The following is a 21,770-nucleotide window of genomic DNA, read 5'->3' on the forward strand; positions in this document are numbered from 1 at the left end:
TAGTCTTCCTCCAGTGGTCATTGGACACTTCGGGGTCAGATGGGCCATTATCCTGAAGGAGATCAGATAGTACTTTATTAGTCCACCAGAGGGGATATTTGATTGCACCAGCAAATACTTACATCACCAATACATTCACAATAAAAACACAACAAGGACAGATAGACACTAAAGCAGCAAATCATCAATGAATATAAAACGTGTTCACAGTAAAACACCTCATAGGAGCATATGGTGAAAAGCATAGCCATATAGTGTCTGTAGCCATATAGTGTCTGTAGCCATATAGTGTCTGTAGCCATATAGTGTCTGTAGCCATATAGTGTCTGTAGCCATATAGTGTCTGGAACCATATAGTGTCTGTAGCCATATAGTGTCTGTAGCCTGGAGTGCCAGATGGGAAGTGTTTATACGTTTGGCACAATTTCAGCTCAGTCAGGTGCAGCAAAAGTATTTGACTGAAAACAAAATATTTGAATCCAGGTCCAAGGCCAAGGACAGCAGATAAAATGAGGGGAGGGGTGGGGAGAGGAGGCTACTGCTAATATTGTGCTTTCACACTGAAGAATGTCCAAACCTTGGAACTCCCCATTCCGTTCTTCCACTTTAACCTGTACAGTCATCATGAAACTACAACATGTTTGAAAACCCCTTAGGAGATATTCAGAGTTAGATATTGGATTTATCTTGACATTGTACAGCAGACCTGTAGGGCCAGGATTTATTCCTATTCACCAGACCTGTAGGGCCAGGATTTATTCCTATACACCAGACCTGTAGGGCCAGGATTTATTCCTATACAGCAGACCTGTAGGGTCAGGATTTATTCCTATTCACCAGACCTGTAGGGCCAGGATTTATTCCTATACACCAGACCTGTAGAACCAGGATTTATTGCTATTCACCAGACCTGTAGGGCCAGGATTTATTCCTATACAGCAGACCTGTAGGGTCAGGATTTATTCCTATACACCAGACCTGTAGAACCAGGATTTATTCCTAAACACCAGACCTGTAGGGCCAGGATTTATTCCTATACAGCAGACCTGTAGGGTCAGGATTTATTCCTATTCACCAGACCTGTAGGGCCAGGATTTATTCCTATACACCAGACCTGTAGAACCAGGATTTATTCCTATTCACCAGACCTGTAGGGCCAGGATTTATTCCTATACACCAGACCTGTAGGGCCAGGATTTATTCCTATACACCAGACTTGTAGGGCCAGGATTTATTCCTATACAGCAGACCTGTAGGGTCAGGATTTATTCCTATTCACCAGACCTGTAGGGCCAGGATTTATTCCTATACACCAGACCTGTAGAACCAGGATTTATTCCTGACCATCTGACCTGTAGGGTCAGGATTTATTCCTAAACAGCAGACCAGTAGGGCCAGGGTTTATTCCTGACCATCTGACCTGACCAGGAAGACCTCCTGTTTTTAGTCTTCCTCCAGTGGTTATTGGACACTTCGGGGTCAGATGGGACATTATCCTGAAGGAGATCAGATAGTACTTTATTAGTCCACCAGAGGGGATATTTGATTGCACCAGCAAATACTTACATCACCAATACATTCACAATAAAAACACAACAAGGACAGATAGACACTAAAGCAGCAAATCATCAATGAATATAAAAAGTGTTCACAGTAAAACACCTCATAGGAGCATATGGTGAAAAGCATAGCCATATAGTGTCTGGAACCATATAGTGTCTGTAGCCATATAGTGTCTGTAGCCATATAGTGTCTGGAACCATATAGTGTCTGTAGCCATATAGTGTCTGTAGCCATATAGTGTCTGTAGCCATACATCGTCTGTAGCCATATAGTGTCTGTAGCCATACAGCGTCTGTAGCCATATAGTGTATGTAGCCATATAGTGTCTGTAGCCATACAGCCTCTGTAGCCATTTGGTGTCTGTAGCCTTACAGCATCTGTAGCCATATAGTGTCTGTAGTCATACAGCGTCTGTAGCCATATCATGTCTGGAACGATAGTGTCTGTAGCCATATAGTGTCTGTAGCCGTATAGCGTCTGTAGCCATACAGCATCTGTAGCCATATCGTGTCTGGAACGATAGTGTCTGTAGCCATACATCGTCTGTAGCCATACATCGTCTGTAGCCATACAGCGTCTGTAGCCATATCGTGTCTGTAGCCGTATAGCGTCTGTAGCCATACAGCATCTGTAGCCATATCGTGTCTGGAACGATAGTGTCTGTAGCCATATAGTGTCTGTAGCCATACATTGTCTGTAGCCATACAGCGTCTGTAGCCATATCGTGTCTGTAGCCATATAGTGTCTGTAGCCGTATAGCGTTTGTAGCCATACAGCATCTGTAGCCATATCGTGTCTGGAACGATAGTGTCTGTAGCCATATAGTGTCTGTAGCCATACATCGTCTGTAGCCATACAGCGTCTGTAGCCATATCGTGTCTGTAGCCATATAGTGTCTGTAGCCATATAGCGTCTGTAGCCTTATAACGTCTGTAGCCATATAGTGTCTGTAGCCATACATCGTCTGTAGCCAGTTGGTGTCTTTAGCCATATAGCGTATGTAGCCTTATAGCGTCTGTAGCCATATAGTGTCTGTAGCCATATAGTGTCTGTAGCCATATAGTGTCTTTAGCCATATAGTGTCTGTAGCCATATATTGTCTGTAGCCATATAGTGTCTGTAGCCATATAGTGTCTGTAGCCATATAGTGTCTTTAGCCATATAGTGTCTGTAGCCATATAGTGTCTGTAGCCATATAGTGTCTGTAGCCATACATCGTCTGTAGCCAGTTGGTGTCTGTAGCCTTATAGCGTCTGTAGCCATATCGTGTCTGTAGCCATATAGTGTCTGTAGCCATATAGCGTCTGTAGCCTTATAACGTCTGTAGCCATATAGTGTCTGTAGCCATACATCGTCTGTAGCCAGTTGGTGTCTTTAGCCATATAGTGTCTGTAGCCATATAGTGTCTTTAGCCATATAGTGTCTGTAGCCATATAGTGTCTGTAGCCATATAGTGTCTTTAGCCATATAGTGTCTGTAGCCATATATTGTCTGTAGCCATATAGTGTCTGTAGCCATATAGTGTCTTTAGCCATATAGTGTCTGTAGCCATATAGTGTCTGTAGCCATATAGTGTCTGTAGCCATACATCGTCTGTAGCCAGTTGGTGTCTGTAGCCTTATAGCGTCTGTAGCCATATAGTGTCTGTAGCCATTTGGTGTCTGTAAAATGCATAGCCGCGGGAAGTAAGGGTACTGAATTTTTGGGGGGTGAAACTATTTTTTTTCACTAAAGTCGTGCACTGGGTGTTTAATAGTGCTGTGTTAGCTGACCGAAATTGCATCTGGAACCTTGTAGCGTCTGTAGTGTGGGCAAATGTATTTTTTCAGCACCCCCCCTGAAAATAAAATTCCCGAAATTTACAAAACATTTTTTTTACAAATGCAGCACCACAACCCCGAAACTACTTCTCACAGCTATGGTAAAATGATTCTGTCTGCCATCAACCTGCCAGGCTCCAGCAGATACTGTGGAGGGGGTTCACCTAAAGTTAGTTCACCTAAATGATGTAATGGGTAACTCAACATATTATCTGTTGATCATGGGGGTCAAGGGAAACCCACTGGCCAAAAACTGGTTGAATCAACATGGAAAAATGATTGTATTTTTTTTGTTTAAGTCCTCAGTGTAAGAGAATTCACTTTCTTTTGACCTAAATCCAATGGCATGGTGAATTGTTGATTTCACGATGAATTCACTTAAGTTGACAACAGCCAAATGTGAATTAAAACTAGACATTGAACTGAAACTCCTTTCTAGGGAGTTTTTCCTAGCCACTGTGCATCTACACCTGCATTTCTTGCTGTTTGGGGTTTTAGGTGTGGTTTCTGTACAGCGCTTTGAGATATCAGCTGATGTACGAAGGGCTATATAAATACATTTGATTTGATTTGATTTGATTTGAACTGATGTCTGCGCCAAGTGGGTCGCAATTATTATTACCGTTGTTGTGGGCCAACGAATGGGCTATGATAGCATGTCGTATCTGGCACATGACCTATTCCCGTGGGAAGCAGCACTAGATAATTATTCTCCTAGTCTTGTTTTCTCCAAAAAAAGATGTTTCCTAAGACACAAGGTCACATTTGTGCGTGTGAGAAAGAGAGAGAACGAGAGAGAGATTAAAGCTTGTAAGAAAGGCATTTCATTGTACCTGTGTTACGTGACATTAAAACTTGGATCTTGATTAGATACACTACAGCCATATATTGGACACTTATGATCATGACAGATAAACCTCGTTCTATTATTGAACGTAATAGGTCACCAGGTGTACGGCGTTTCCTCTTGACACATTGGTGCGGTTGGCTTCCGGGTTGGATGCGCTTCGTGTCAAGAAGCAGTGCGGCTTGGTTGGGTTGTGTTTCGGAGGACGCATGGCTCTCGACCTTCGCCTCTCCCAAGTCCGTACGGGGGTTGCCAGCAATGAGACAAGACTGTAACTACTAACAATTGGGGAGATAAAAGGGGGTAAAAAATTATAAAACATAATAATACATTTCAAACATGCAGTGCAGATAAATTCTTCAAATTCATTATTTTACAGCACCGGTTGACTCTGACCTTTATCAAATCAAACTTTATTGTTCACATAAACGTGTTTAGCAGATGTTATTGCGGGTGTAACGAAATGCTTTGTGTTTCTAGCTCCGACAGTGCAGTAATATCTAACAATTTCACAACATATACCCAATACACACACATCTAAGTAAAGGAATGGAATTAAGAATATATAAATATATGGACGAGCAGCATCGACTAAGATACAGTAGAATATCCAGTAGAATATCCCATCATAAGAAGGTTAATGTGCATTCTAGTATTCCCAATTCTATAGGCCAGACAAGGTCTTCATCTGCTTGTTGCTATGTAGGGCTGTTATGTAGGACTGTTATGTAGGGCTGTTATGTAGGGCTGTTATGTAGGGCTGTTATGTAGGGCTGTTGTGTAGGGCTGTTATGTAGGGCTGTTATGTAGGGCTGTTATGTAGGGCTGTTATGTAGGGCTGTTATGTAGGGCTGTTATGTAGGGCTGTTATGTAGGGCTGTTATGTAGGGTTGTTATGTAGGGTTGTTATGTAGGGCTGTTATGTAGGGCTGTTATGTAGGGCTGTTATGTAGGGCTGTTATGTAGGGCTGTTATGTAGGGCTGTTATGTAGGGCTGTTATGTAGGGCTGTTATGTAGGGTTGTTATGTAGGGCTGTTGTGTAGGGCTGTTATGTAGGGTTGTTATGTAGGGCTGTTGTGTAGGGATGTTATGTAGGGCTGTTATGTAGGGCTGTTATGTAGGGTTGTTATGTAGGGCTGTTGTGTAGGGCTGTTATGTAGGGCTGTTATGTAGGGCTGTTATGTAGGGCTGTTATGTAGGGTTGTTATGTAGGGCTGTTATGTAGGGCTGTTATGTAGGGTTGTTATGTAGGGCTGTTATGTAGGGCTGTTATGTAGGGCTGTTATGTAGGGTTGTTATGTAGGGCTGTTGTGTAGGGCTGTTATGTAGGGCTGTTATGTAGGGCTGTTATGTAGGGCTGTTATGTAGGGTTGTTATGTAGGGCTGCTATGTAGGGCTGTTATGTAGGGTTGTTATGTAGGGCTGTTGTGTAGGGCTGTTATGTAGGGCTGTTATGTAGGGCTGTTATGTAGGGCTGTTATGTAGGGTTGTTATGTAGGGCTGTTGTGTAGGGCTGTTATGTAGGGCTGTTATGTAGGGCTGTTATGTAGGGCTGTTATGTAGGGCTGTTATGTAGGGCTGTTATGCACTCTCTACCTCCCACCAATTTGGGCGCATTCATTGTTTCACTATTTACGTGTTTCATTATTTAAATTGATTTGCCCTTTGTTTGTTAAATATTTATCAATTTCCCGCTAAACATCTCACCAGTAATTAATTTACTGTTTAATCCTTGTAATTCCCTAGTAACATTACTAGATATCTGGAACATAGAGGTTACATTGGTCAATTCATTCATTTCAATCACATTATTTACCATTCAATTTTTCTCGGAGTGGACACATTGTTTGCAGAGCTCACAAACAATGGTACATTTGTGAGAAATATGTTTCGGTTTATTTTATTCCATTGAAGGGTTTTCTGCAAATCTACTTCAATTTATTTTGTTTGAGCTACACAGTCATACTTTTAACTTTGAAAAATGTCTAACTGAATGGTTATCGAGTTCATCATTGTTTCTCCATTGAAGGTGTTTCTGTGCTGGGTTTTTTAGAAACATTTGCCAGCTATAATGAGTGTGTGTTGTTTTTTTCTAGTGTGTGTGTACTGGGAAGTCCATGTGTCACTGTGAAGGAGTCAAAGGCAACAAGGTAACCAGAACACCAGCACACAGCTTTGAGACTGTATTGATTTAGAATCAATCAATTTAATACCACATTTATTTACTATTTATGCCTCATGATCATTGTTATTTCTCTCCATGATCTACACACACACACACACACACACACACACACACACACACACACACACACACACAGGGAGAAAGGGGTTTTGCAGGAGAGACGGGTCCACCTGGGTCGGTTGGGCATCCAGGCTCAGAGGGTCACCTTGGACCTGTGGGGCCAAAGGTCAGGTGTCTGTTATCATTCTTTACTGTCCTTTCCTAGGAAGTGTAGAACTTGCCCTTAAACACAGATCTAGGATCAGATTCCCCCACTCCTTAACCATTAGGGGGTGAACAACTGTCTGACCCTGTTTCAGTGGTTTCTAACATCTCCCCTGTATCATACCATGTAGCAAAACCAATTCAACCCACGGATGTTGTGCTGACTGAATTGTACATTTTAGTGTGCCGAGACTTTTTCCTTCATTGCTACTACTGTGAATGACCTAGTCACATCTGTAACTGCTACTTCTACAGTCACCAATAGTTACTACTACTGCACCTTCTGTCTGTTACGGATCCCAATAATTAGCCTACAGATAATGTTGCACTCACTTTGTCTAGGGGTCTTAGGCCTAGTTAACTGGTCAGTAACCTAATTTAAGATGTGCATGTGAGAAATCAGTGTATGTGCCCAGGGAGATAATACAGTATATGTACAAAAAGGAAAAATACAAAAGGGATGCCCCAAACTAAAGGCAAAAACAAACGAAAGGCCTCATGGCCACCAAAACAAACCAAGCAGCCTTACAGCTTACCAGCTGCTACTCTGACTGACTATCACCTTCATTGGCAGCACCTGATGTGCTTATCAACAAGGCTCAGCATCTGGACAAGGTTGCTGCTGCCCCCTGGGGGATGGAGTGTGGAAGTGTATCCTGTCAATATGTTTGCCTAACTGTGCGCTAACACGACACTGCCCACTATATAACACTATCATGAAAAATACTTTGATTTACAAGCAAGCACACCATTTTTCTTCAGGAAATTACATTTTTCTAGTTTGAATTACTAGCTATCACAACATGCTCCTGACCCTCGTCATGTATTTAAAGTTTAAATTGCGATTCTACTGTAATTACAATAAGCTAAATCAACATTAGTTTCCATTCATACAAAGTGTCGGGTAAATATCCACAGTAGATTTGGTAAACGAGGAAACACATCATTTCTATTGTACGGAGAACTTGTCAAATAGATAAATCCCTCTTAGTCTGTTCAAAAAGGACTAAGTTGTTCCGGTGATAATACCAACCAAGGCAAACATATCTCAAAACTGGTTGCAAGCCGGACTAAGATAGCAACAACATCATCTTTTAGGGAATGGTAACGAATAATGTTTTCAGAGACATAAAGGAAGAGGCGAAGCAGGACGGATAGCTGGGCCTGAAATGTATCTTCTTCAGCAGGTGGCGTATTTGTCACAAAGCGAGGAGTTTTTTGTATGGAGTTCAATGAGAGAATGTTGAATTTGGTTAACAAAAGATGTAATGGCTGATTTGCAACGTCTGGCTTATTTGATCAAATACACGTTTTGTAATGCTTAGGTTGTTACGAGTGTACTAATATAAGTAGGAAATAAGTTGCAGACGCACAAATATATACCCCCAAGACATTTTTTGATGTATGATATTTATGCCTCAGTAACTTTCTCACTCATCATTATTCACGATTCATTCAGGATTATCTGTAACCATGGTAGCATCCACATTAGAAGTGTTTAGAAACATGTTATATTCTTATTTACAATAAAAGTGACTCCAAAATGACACAATACATTATTTACCATTCATTTCTATTGGGAACAAAATCATCTGAAACACAACCTAAACAAACAGCAAATGCATCTAACAAATGTGTAGTCACACACTTGATGTAGTCATTGCGTGCTATGAATATGGAACCAAATACTTAACTTTTTACTAATTTAATACACATATTAGTGAATTTGTCCCAATGCTTTTGGCCCCCTAAAATGCAGGGCTATGTACAAAAGGTGTTGTCATTTCTTAACGGTTCACCCAATATGGATGAAAATTAAAGCTGACAGTTTGCACTTTGACCTCGTCGTCATTGTATCATTTCAAATCCAAAGTACAAAAACAACAACAAAATCTGTCAATGTCTCAACACTTTTAGAGCTTCACTTGTGTGTCTATCAGATTCCAAAACAACAATGTGAACAAGAAACCACCAGCAGAACACATCAGATGTCTAAAGAAACCGTCCTCCATAAATAGTGCTGTGGACAAGGCCTTACAGAGTGAGAACGGGCACCTGAACCTGTTCCTCCGCCTCACACTGGAGTCTAAATCAGACTCACTTACGAGGCCTTCTGAAAACAAAAAGGAGGCAACTGGCAAAAGCAATGAGGGAGCAGTCAAGTACGTCAAGGAGAAGATCAGGGAGAATCCTTCCAGAAAGGTAAATCAATCTGTACCACTGTCTGAATGAACTAAAAGACCATTCTCTAGTGGAGGAGATCCAACGCTACCTGAGCTCAGGAAGTCTCTCAAAAGCCAAACTGTCACCTGGACTGTGGTCACCTCTGGTCCCTGTGTTACTGACTTCAGAAGAGGAGCTGGACGTGTTTTACCTGAATACATACTCTAGATCAGAGGAAGGTCTTCTTAGGTTGCTGCCAGTGGTCAAAGCCTCCAGAACAGCTCTGTAAGTATAAATGTAATAATTTTCTCTTCCTCCCATTCTACACCAGATTAGCTTGTCATTTGTCAATTAGCTTGCAATTGTCACCTGGAGACCATGTTGATCCATAGTGTATGACGTTCAATCACCATTCCTCTGTGAAAAGTCTTGCCGATAGTATCAATCGACACACTGCACCTGCCACTGTATTGTGTGTGACCATATTGTTTTGGTCCATTGTCTAGGCTGAATGGATGTAACCTCTCAAAGCGTGAAGCGTTAGTGTCAGTTCTCGGCTCTAAACCCGCACACCTGAGAGAGCTGGACCCAATGGAGAACAACCTGCGAGATTCAGCTGATCCTTCCTGACCTTGGGGATCCTCACTGTATTCTCCCACATGGCAGTGTTTCCTCTGTTATTCCTCTATATATATTTCAGTGTAAACTTAAATGAATAACACTAAATATAAAGTACGTAGAAAAGATAATGATACATTTTTAAACAAGATCATCTTTGATAACTAACAATCACCAAAATAAAAAAAACTAGACAGTCAGGGAGAATCTAAAATTCCATGGCATGGGACCCCCATTGATTTATTTATGTTTGAGTCACTCAGATAGCATAAGAACACGGCATAAGACATGGTATAATGGGTAGAATTGCAGGAAACTAGCTTTAAAACAAGGTGACTTCATAGTAAAACTTCATAGTAAAACTATGTTTGACATGATGGGTTGTACTTGGAATAAGAGAATACAAATCAGTCTATTTCTGAGTGTGGAAGGCTTTCTGGCAGGTTGTCATTCTGTTTGGTCACAGAGGAAGGCTGTGGTTTTCTCGCTTCAGCACTGAAGTCAAAACCAGTCACTGATAAAGCTGGATTTGAGCTACAATCACCCAGGAGACTCCTGGAGTGAAGATATTTTGTGCTGGAAGATCTGCACTGTAAACTCAAGAAACTCAGGTAGAATCACATCTGTTGGTAATACAGCTCTTCTAGTTCCCAAAACTTACGACACTTTCAGCTGAATTTATCCCTAAACGTATTTCCAAGTTGCAGTATTCCAAAATTGCTTTGAATTGAAATGCCATCAAATATATTTCAAATGTTACTTATTTTAGGCAGGTTAGTAATGGAAAGATTGAGCAGATAGTTTTGTATTGTTTGTGAACAGACAAAAATATGCCCTCTGAGTTAAGTGTGGACCATAATGCTAACAGTATGGACCATAATGCTAACAGTGTGGATCATAAGGCTAACAGTGTGGACCATAATGTTAACAGTGTGGACCATAATGTTAACAGTGTGGACCATAATGCTAACAGTGTGGACCATAATGCTAACAGTGTGGACCATAATGCTAACAGTATGGACCATAATGCTAACAGTGTGGATCATAATGCTAACAGTGTGGACCATAATTCTAACAGGGTGGACCATAATGCTAACAGTGTGGACCATAATGCTAACAGTGTGGACCATAATGCTAACAGTGTGGACCATAATGCTAACAGTATGGACCATAATGCTAACAGTGTGGATCATAATGCTAACAGTGTGGACCATAATTCTAACAGGGTGGACCATAATGCTAACAGTGTGGACCATAATGCTAACAGTATGGACCATAATGCTAACAGTATGGACCATAATGCTAACAGTGTGGATCATAAGGCTAACAGTGTGGACCATAATGTTAACAGTGTGGACCATAATGTTAACAGTGTGGACCATAATTCTAACAGTGTGGACCATAATGTTAACAGTGTGGACCATAATTCTAACAGGGTGGACCATAATGCTAACAGTGTGGATCATAATGCTAACAGTGTGGACCATAATGTTAACAGTGTGGACCATAATGTTAACAGTGTGGACCATAATTCTAACAGGGTGGACCATAATGCTAACAGTGTGGATCATAATGCTAACAGTGTGGACCATAATGCTAACAGTGTGGACCATAATGCTAACAGTGTGGACCATAATTCTAACAGGGTGGATCATAATGCTAACAGTGTGGACCATAATTCTAACAGGGTGGACCATAATGCTAACAGTGTGGACCATAATGCTAACAGTAGGGACCATAATGCTAACAGTGTGGACCATAATGTTAACAGTGTGGACCATAATTCTAACAGGGTGGACCATAATGCTAACAGTGTGGATCATAATGCTAACAGTGTGGACCATAATGCTAACAGTGTGGACCATAATGCTAACAGTGTGGACCATAATTCTAACAGGGTGGATCATAATGCTAACAGTGTGGACCATAATTCTAACAGGGTGGACCATAATGCTAACAGTGTGGACCATAATGCTAACAGTGTGGACCATAATGCTAACAGTGTGGACCATAATTCTAACAGGGTGGACCATAATGCTAACAGTGTGGACCATAATGCTAACAGTGTGGACCATAATGCTAACAGTGTGGACCATAATTCTAACAGGGTGGACCATAATGCTAACAGTGTGGACCATAATGCTAACAGTGTGGATCATAATGCTAACAGTGTGGACCATAATGCTAACAGTGTGGACCATAATGCTAACAGTGTGGACCATAATGCTAACAGTGTGGACCATAATGCTAACAGTGTGGACCATAATGCTAACAGTGTGGACCATAATTCTAACAGGGTGGACCATAATGCTAACAGTGTGGACCATAATGCTAACAGTGTGGACCATAATGCTAACAGTGTGGACCATAATGCTAACAGGGTGGACCATAATGCTAACAGTGTGGACCATAATGCTAACAGTGTGGACCATAATGCTAACAGTGTGGACCATAATGCTAACAGTGTGGACCATAATGCTAACAGTGTGGACCATAATTCTAACAGGGTGGACCATAATGCTAACAGTGTGGACCATAATGCTAACAGTGTGGACCATAATGCTAACAGTGTGGACCATAATGCTAACAGTGTGGACCATAATTCTAACAGGGTGGACCATAATGCTAACAGTGTGGACCATAATGCTAACAGTGTGGACCATAATGCTAACAGTGTGGACCATAATTCTAACAGGGTGGACCATAATGCTAACAGTGTGGACCATAATGCTAACAGTGTGGATCATAATGCTAACAGTGTGGACCATAATGCTAACAGTGTGGACCATAATGCTAACAGTGTGGACCATAATGCTAACAGTGTGGACCATAATGCTAACAGTGTGGACCATAATGCTAACAGTGTGGACCATAATTCTAACAGGGTGGACCATAATGCTAACAGTGTGGACCATAATGCTAACAGTGTGGACCATAATGCTAACAGTGTGGACCATAATGCTAACAGGGTGGACCATAATGCTAACAGTGTGGACCATAATGCTAACAGTGTGGACCATAATGCTAACAGTGTGGACCATAATGCTAACAGTGTGGACCATAATGCTAACAGTGTGGACCATAATTCTAACAGGGTGGACCATAATGCTAACAGTGTGGACCATAATGCTAACAGTGTGGACCATAATGCTAACAGTGTGGACCATAATGCTAACAGTGTGGACCATAATGCTAACAGTGTGGACCATAATGCTAACAGTGTGGACCATAATGCTAACAGTGTGGACCATAATTCTAACAGGGTGGACCATAATGCTAACAGTGTGGACCATAATGCTAACAGTGTGGACCATAATGCTAACAGTGTGGACCATAATGCTAACAGGGTGGACCATAATGCTAACAGTGTGGACCATAATGCTAACAGTGTGGATCATAATGCTAACAGTGTGGACCATAATGCTAACAGTGTGGACCATAATGCTAACAGTGTGGACCATAATGCTAACAGTGTGGACCATAATGCTAACAGTGTGGATCATAATGCTAACAGTGTGGACCATAATGCTAACAGTGTGGACCATAATGCTAACAGTGTGGACCATAATTCTAACAGGGTGGACCATAATGCTAACAGTGTGGACCATAATGCTAACAGTGTGGATCATAATGCTAACAGTATGGACCATAATGCTGTGTGTTATTTGAAATCAGCACTTGAGAAATGTAAGTCTTGGTTGCATTGAGGACCAAGATAATAGTATTCAAATGTTGCATTTGTAAACAACTATAGTCACTTATTAAACATAAAGTTCCTTTACTATAAAAGTCTACATTTGTAGATGGAATATGAAGAAAAACAAAATGTTGGGCATTATTCACTCATTATCCAAAACTTGTATTTATGACCTTTTATAAATGATGGTGATCAGTTTTTGTGTCTTCATCAGATGCATGTGAGTTGACACTGGACCCCAACACAGCAGACAGAGATGTCTCTCTGTCTCAGGAGAACAGAAATGTGACACGGATAGAAGAGGAGCAGCCCTATGCTGATCACCCAGACAACCCTATCCTGATCACCCATACAACCCTATCCTGATCACCCAGACAACCCTATCCTGATCACCCATACAACCCTATCCTGACCACCCAGACAACCCTATCCTGACCACCCAGACAACCTTATCCTGATCACCCAGACAACCCTATCCTGATCACCCAGACAGCCCTATCCTGATCACCCAGACAGCCCTATGCTGATCACCCAGACAACCCTATCCTGATCACCCAGACAGCCCTATCCTGATCACCCAGACAACCCTATCCTGACCACCCAGACAGCCCTATGCTGATCACCCAGACAACCCTATCCTGATCACCCAGACAGCCCTATGCTGATCACCCAGACAGCCCTATCCTGATCACCCAGACAGCCCTATCCTGATCACCCAGACAGCCCTATCCTGATCACCCAGACAACCCTATCCTGATCACCCAGACAACCCTATTCTGATCACCCAGACAACCCTATCCAGATCACCCACACAGATTTGAGTTCTGGTAACAGGTGCTGCGTAGAGAGGGTCTGACTGGATGCTGTTTACTGGGTGGTAGAGTGGAGGGGGGCTGAGGTTCAGATAGGAGTGGCTTACAGTGGAATCAACAGAAAGGCAGTGGGTCCTGAAAGTGGGCTCAGTTACAATGATAAGTCCTGGGGTCTTGTTTGATATGATGACTGTTTCACTGTCAGATGCAAAAACAAACTCACTACCTTACCTGTCCCCCCCCCAAGTCCAGCTCTAATAGGGTAAGACAGTATCTGGACTGGCCTGCTGGCTCTCTGTCACTGTATGTGGTCTTCATTTGTTTGTGTAATATGTGCTAAGTAATAGCATATTGTAATGTTGGCAATAGAACTACGTTGTGTGTGTGTGTGTGTGTGTGTGTGTGTGTGTGTGTGTGTGTGTGTGTGTGTGTGTGTGTGTGTGTGTGTGTGTGTGTGTGTGTGTGTGTGTGTGTGTGTGTGTGTGTGTTACAGAGATGAGTAATAATCGTAACTTTACTCAAATCAATATTCCATGAAGGAGACAATAATCCAGATCGCAAAGCGAGACAACATGACAATAACAAACACGCACAAAAACCAAGAGGAAACCAGAGGGTTAAATAGGGAACAAGGATATTGGAATGGAAACCAGGTGTGTGCAAATGAAGACAAAACAAATCGAAAATGAAACGTGGATCGGTGGTGACTAGAAAGCCGGTGACGTCAACCGCCGAACGCCGCCCGAACAAGGAGAGGGACCAACTTCGGCGGAAGTCGTGACAGTTCTACAGGAACTGCACCGTACAGTGAAGACCTAGTCTTCTTGGGTTGGTCGTTCAAAAAATACATTATAAATGCTAAACACCAGTAAAAATGTTCTAAATTATTGCTCACCCAAAAATATGTTTCAAAGGCATTGATAATTTGAGAAGACTGAAAAATCACTTTAACTAAAACTGTGTCCCACTTCTTCTTCACTTATAAGACTGGACGTAGATGTAAGACTTAAATGTTGGCAGTTACTTAAATATGACAAAGGGCGCTTCAAATATCGCTTGTCCTAAGATGATGTCCCCTGTATTTGTAGTGTTCATAAGACACAAGGCTTAAAACGATGTCAGTTACTGACACATGAAAACAACTCGTCAATCTGTAACATTGCAAACCCTTCAGTTCAGGAAGGGATGAACGTGTAACGAGGTGTGTGTGCTTGCTTGCTAGTGTGTGTAATGTGGTTAATGCAGGGCATTGTTCCGACCCACAGTAATCCTTCCTCTTCTCTCAGGCTAGGGTAGCACACTACGACTCGTCCACATCTGAATCATGTTTTAATTGTCTTTCCCAGGGAGATGTGGGCCCTCATGGACCTCCAGGAACAGATGGCGATCGGGTAACTTTCCACAAATGTCTTTTCTGATATGTAAATGGTATAAGTGTGTGAGTGTGTGTGTGTGTTTTCTGTATATTTAGTAAATCTACAGTCCTGTTTATTTCTTCAGGGACCTGAAGGCAAAGAAGGATTTTCTGCGACACCAGGTCTACCGGTAAGACTGTGTGTGTGTGTGTGTGTGTGTGTGTGTGTGTGTGTGTGTGTGTGTGTGTGTGTGTCTTTGTCAGTGTAATATTTACCTGACTTTCCTCCTAGGGCATCCCAGGCCTTCAAGGACCAATGGGCCAACCAGGTTCCCCAGGATGCAATGGGACAGAGGTGGAGTAACAATAGCTATTGCCCCATAAATCTCTCTCTATGTGAACCTCTCTGACAAAAAAAAGATATCACCCCAAGCTATCCAGATGTAGACAAGACTCACAGATAGTCACACACTCTAGTTAGACAGCAGGATCATCACTACCGTCTATCTTCACATAGTATCACAATGATCCCATATAATGGCACCCTATTCCCTAATATGGATCAGACTGAGTGTCCACAAGTTTTTCTGTTAAAGGTAATGCATTATGTAGGTGTAACGATGTATGCTGAGAGTCAGGAAGCAAGTTCAGTGACTGAAAACATTTAACTAATAAATGGAACATAACAAGAAACACAAACAGAGCACCGGCAAGGAACAGGAACAATGACGACTGGGGAAGGAAACCAAAGGGAGTTTTTTAAATATATATTTTTAACCTTATTTAACCATGGCAAGTCAATTAAGAACAAATTCTTATTTTCAATGACGGCCTAGGAACAGTGGGTTAATTGCCGTTTTCAGGGGCAGAACGACAGATTTTTACCTTGTCAGCTCAGTGATTCAATCTTGCAACCTTTCGGTTACTAGTCCAACACTCTAACCACTAGGCTACCTGCCGCCAGGTAGGTAAGCCTAGTGACATATATAAGGGCAGGTAATCAAGTAGGTGATGGAGTCCAGGTGAGTGTCATTATGCACAGATGCGTGTAACGATGGTGACAGGTGTGCGCCATAACGAGAAGCCTGGTGACCTAGAGGCAGGAGTGTGTGCACACGTGACAGTAGGGTAATAGTGTTCCACTTAGGACACGGCGCCACATTCATTCTAAGTGATGATAACGACATGTCTCCACAGGGTGAGAGAGGTGCTACTGGTCTAGCTGGTCCCTCTGATGGGGATGATGGATTAAGAGTAAGATGGATGGATACACAACTTTTTATTTTATTTGTGTGTTTAACTACTGTCTGTCATAATATGCTTTTTTTTGTCATGTTCATATTTGTCTTTCTTCTTTTTTTTAGGGTTTACCTGGAGCAGCTGGACCAAAGGTAATCTCTCCAGCTCTTCTTCCTTCTCTTGCTCATTCCTTCTTCTTCTTCATCATCATCATCATTATCACCATCATTGTCATTATAATTATCAGCAGAATTAACATTTTGTGTGCATGTGTGTGTGTGTGTATGTGTGTGCAGGGTGAATCCCAAATGTTAATTGGGTTTGGACAGTCAGGGAGACCTGGACCCCGAGGAAGGGACGGTGACCAGGTAACTCACAGCAACCCATAATATAGCATCACTCTATTCCTCTGTCTATCGTCTCCTCAAGCTTCAGTTCCGTCCTCCACTTCCTCTATACTTCCTCTATATTCTATACTTCTATCCTCTATACTGTAGGGGGCCGTCTTTCGGATGGGATGTTAAACGGGTGTCCTGACTCTCTGAGGTCATTAAAGATCCCATGGCACTTATTGTAAGAGTAGGGGTGTTAACCCCGGTTGTCCTGGCTAAATTCCCAATCTGCCCCTCAAACCATCACGGTCACCTAATAATCCCCAGTTTACAATTGGCTCATTCATCCCCCTCCTCTCCCCTGTAACTATTCCCCAGGTTGTTGCTGCAAATGAGAACGTGTTCTCAGTCAACTTACCTGGCTTCCTGCACGTGTAGAGATCAGAGAGGTTTTGATGGGTGTATATGTGTAGCAGAAACTCACTCCTCAGCCTGCCCTGAAGTGTTGCCCCTTATGCCATTGAAGAAGGTCTTAATTGGTGGCGCGTTAGGTTGAAATACTCCATGAGGGTGGTCAGATGTGTTTGCGGGGCAGATGTCCCGAGTTTGAGCCAGGTATGAGCCCGATCGGAGGGAATCAGAGGTATTCACTAAGCAAGCAATATGGTAATACGGATCACCTTGTACACTGATAGGCAAGATGACAGTTTCCCTATGAAAACACTAATCAAATCCTCTCAGACATCAACTAGTGCATTATGGGTTATGGGCTGGGCATTCTTCTCTTCTCCTGATCAGAAGCTAGGTTTCCATGTCAATATTCTAAAATCTGCATAAAGAAAATATGTGTATTTTCCCACCAGATGTGTGTCCACCAAACAGATTTTGTTTTTGCGTATAAAAATCAGTGTGTGATGACATAGTGCACGCAAAATGTTTTTTTTTTTTCGTGTACCGAATAAAAATCAAATGTTCAATGTGTTTCCATTGCATTTTAAACTCTACCGATTAGTTTAGTCACAAACTGTTGCGTTAAATAGAAAATGTGTCTACCCTGGTCTTGTTATGTGTGCTCTAGCCAACAGCTCACAGACACAGTGTGGGTGGACTGTGAGGGTAGGCTAGTCTACATGCTGAGGTTATTCTTATGGATAAGTATTGAAAGGAGCATCAAACTCATTCCATGCACTTTCACCACCCTATGAAGTTAATCTGTGAGAGAAAAATTACATGTTAACCTGGTTTGTATAATTTTAATAGTTAACAATTAATATGCTTAACTATATACATTTCTATTCTACCAATCCCTTTTAGCTCTCAGCAGTTGGTCTCGGTGTATAGTCAAGGACATTCTTGGCGACTCCAGTTGGAGATTAACTTGAGGAACAGAATAGACCTGCATTGTTTCCAATCATCTTTGCTTCTGAGTAACTTGGTCACACGGCATAAGACATAGAGCCTCTGAGAAGTGACCACAGTTCTTCAGTCCATCCTGTTCTTCTCATATCTTCCAAGGGCACAGCTGTTCACTTGTTTGCGCGCTATGACCTCACATACCCGATACACATAGCCACAAAGAAGAAAACAAGCTAGCTTAAGATGCCCCGATCTGCCAGGTTATAGACATTAACCCATCTGTCCGTGGTGTCTTATAGGGTGTCCGATCAGAGATAGACATTAACCCATCTGTCTGTGGTGTCTTATAGGGTGTCCGATCAGAGATAGACATTAACCCATCTGTCCGTGGTGTCTTATAGGGTGTCCGATCAGAGATAGACATTAACCCATCTGTCCGTGGTGTCTTATAGGGTGTCCGATCAGAGATAGACATTAAACTATCTGTCTGTGGTGTCATACAGGGTGTCCGATCAGAGATAGACATTAAACTATCTGTCTGTGGTGTCATACAGGGTGTCCGATCAGAGATAGACATTAACCCATCTGTCCGTGGTGTCTTATAGGGTGTCCGATCAGAGATAGACATTAACCCATCTGTCCGTGGTGTCTTATAGGGTGTCCGATCAGAGATAGACATTAACCCATCTCTCCGTGGTGTCATACAGGGTGTCCGATCAGAGATAGACATTAACCCATCTGTCTGTGGTGTCTTATAGGGTGTCCGATCAGAGATAGACATTAAACTATCTGTCTGTGGTGTCTTATAGGGTGTCCGATCAGAGATAGACATTAACCCATCTGTCCGTGGTGTCTTATAGGGTGTCCGATCAGAGATAGACATTAACCCATCTGTCCGTGGTGTCTTATAGGGTGTCCAATCAGAGATAGACATTAACCCATCTGTCCGTGGTGTCTTATAGGGTGTCCGATCAGAGATAGACATTAACCCATCTGTCTGTGGTGTCTTATAGGGTGTCCGATCAGAGATAGACATTAACCCATCTGTCCGTGGTGTCTTATAGGGTGTCCGATCAGAGATAGACATTAACCCATCTGTCTGTGGTGTCATGCAGGGTGTCCGATCAGAGATAGACATTAACCCATCTGTCCGTGGTGTCTTATAGGGTGTCCGATCAGAGATAGACATTAACCCATCTGTCCGTGGTGTCTTATAGGGTGTCCGATCAGAGATAGACATTAACCCATCTCTCCGTGGTGTCATACAGGGTGTCCGATCAGAGATAGACATTAACCCATCTGTCCGTGGTGTCTTATAGGGTGTCCGATCAGAGATAGACATTAACCCATCTCTCCGTGGTGTCATACAGGGTGTCCGATCAGAGATAGACATTAACCCATCTGTCTGTGGTGTCTTATAGGGTGTCCGATCAGAGATAGACATTAACCCATCTGTCTGTGGTGTCTTATAGGGTGTCCGATCAGAGATAGACATTAACCCATCTGTCCGTGGTGTCTTATAGGGTGTCCGATCAGAGATAGACATTAACCCATCTGTCCGTGGTGTCTTATAGGGTGTCCAATCAGAGATAGACATTAACCCATCTGTCCGTGGTGTCTTATAGGGTGTCCGATCAGAGATAGACATTAACCCATCTGTCTGTGGTGTCATACAGGGTGTCCGATCAGAGATAGACATTAACCCATCTGTCCGTGGTGTCTTATAGGGTGTCCGATCAGAGATAGACATTAACCCATCTGTCCGTGGTGTCTTATAGGGTGTCCGATCAGAGATAGACATTAACCCATCTGTCTGTGGTGTCATACAGGGTGTCCGATCAGAGATAGACATTAACCCATCTGTCCGTGGTGTCTTATAGGGTGTCCGATCAGAGATAGACATTAACCCATCTGTCCGTGGTGTCTTATAGGGTGTCCGATCAGAGATAGACATTAACCCATCTCTCCGTGGTGTCATACAGGGTGTCCGATCAGAGATAGACATTAACCCATCTGTCTGTGGTGTCTTATAGGGTGTCCGATCAGAGATAGACATTAAACTATCTGTCTGTGGTGTCTTATAGGGTGTCCGATCAGAGATAGACATTAACCCATCTGTCCGTGGTGTCTTATAGGGTGTCCGATCAGAGATAGACATTAACCCATCTGTCCGTGGTGTCTTATAGGGTGTCCAATCAGAGATAGACATTAACCCATCTGTCCGTGGTGTCTTATAGGGTGTCCGATCAGAGATAGACATTAACCCATCTGTCCGAGGTGTCTTATAGGGTGTCCGATCAAAGATAGACATTAACCCATCTGTCTGTGGTGTCATACAGGGTGTCTGATCAGAGATAGACATTAACCCATCTGTCTGTGGTGTCTTATAGGGTGTCCGATCAGAGATAGACATTAACCCATCTGTCCGTGGTGTCTTATAGGGTGTCCGATCAGAGATAGACATTAACCCATCTGTCCGTGGTGTCTTATAGGGTGTCCGATCAGAGATAGACATTAACCCATCTGTCTGTGGTGTCATACAGGGTGTCCGATCAGAGATAGACATTAACCCATCTGTCCGTGGTGTCTTATAGGGTGTCCGATCAGAGATAGACATTAAACTATCTGTCTGTGGTGTCTTATAGGGTGTCCTATCAGAGATAAACATTAACCCATCTGTCTGTGGTGTCATACAGGGTGTCCACGGGGTAACAGGACCGACAGGACAACAAGGGAACGTTGGGCCCCGTGGTGTCGTTGTGAGTGAATTATTGCGCCTGTTCTCAACTGTGTTATAAATGTTTTATGCTATATTCATGTATTGTGATGTTTGTCTTCTTCAATGACATGTTCACAGAGATGACATTGGATTGCATCTTACTGTGCAGTACTGTACTGCTCCATGTAGGTTTTGTAACAGTCAGTTCTCTGGTGTTAGTGTTGATGATGTACTAGGTATAGTTATGTCTTGACCTCCTTCCTTGTACTTACTACTCTCTATCTAGGGATTGCTAGGTCTACCCGGGATCCCAGGGTTTAAGGTAATAGATCACAGTGTGTGTGTGTGTGTGTGTGTGTGTGTGTGTGTGTGTGTGTGTGTGTGTGTGTGTGTGTGTGTGTGTGTGTGTGTGTGTGTGTGTGTGTGTGTGTGTGTGTGTGTGTGTGTGTGTGTGTGTGTGTGTGTGTGTGTGTGTGTGTGTGTGTAGGTTGCTCAGCTGTGCTGTAACTGACGTTATTTGCTGTAGGGTCAAGAGGGACGCAGCTCCAGTATCCCTGGCTCTGGTGGTCCAAAGGTAAAGGCACTACTTCACTGTAGCTCACATCATGTTGTACCATCATCATCATCATCATTGCATGTGTCACTCGCCTATATCCCTTATTCCTCATATTATCTCCATACACTGAGTTTCTCAATTGGAATGCTTGAAATGCTTACTTTTAATTCTTGATTATATCTGACATTATATATGCTAAAGCTCTTACGCTGAAGCTCATAAACCTACATATAATTTTACCTAT

The 21,770-nt window shown here is 42.5% G+C and overlaps 1 protein-coding gene across 1 annotated transcript in view; it reads left to right on the forward strand.

The window, feature by feature from the left end:
* Window positions 1-21,770, forward strand: part of LOC118396066 (collagen alpha-5(IV) chain-like) — a 65,869-nt gene that overhangs the window by 6,834 nt on the left and 37,265 nt on the right. Inside the window, 11 exon segments of the mRNA XM_052463358.1 lie at window positions 6,328-6,381; window positions 6,553-6,642; window positions 15,317-15,361; window positions 15,471-15,515; window positions 15,617-15,679; window positions 16,522-16,578; window positions 16,689-16,715; window positions 16,860-16,931; window positions 20,948-21,010; window positions 21,257-21,292; window positions 21,497-21,544. Of these exon segments, the coding sequence (XP_052319318.1) occupies window positions 6,328-6,381; window positions 6,553-6,642; window positions 15,317-15,361; window positions 15,471-15,515; window positions 15,617-15,679; window positions 16,522-16,578; window positions 16,689-16,715; window positions 16,860-16,931; window positions 20,948-21,010; window positions 21,257-21,292; window positions 21,497-21,544 (600 nt within the window).

This window comes from Oncorhynchus keta, chromosome 15, assembly GCF_023373465.1.
Source record: "Oncorhynchus keta strain PuntledgeMale-10-30-2019 chromosome 15, Oket_V2, whole genome shotgun sequence".
Classification (NCBI taxonomy): Eukaryota; Metazoa; Chordata; class Actinopteri; order Salmoniformes; family Salmonidae; genus Oncorhynchus; species Oncorhynchus keta.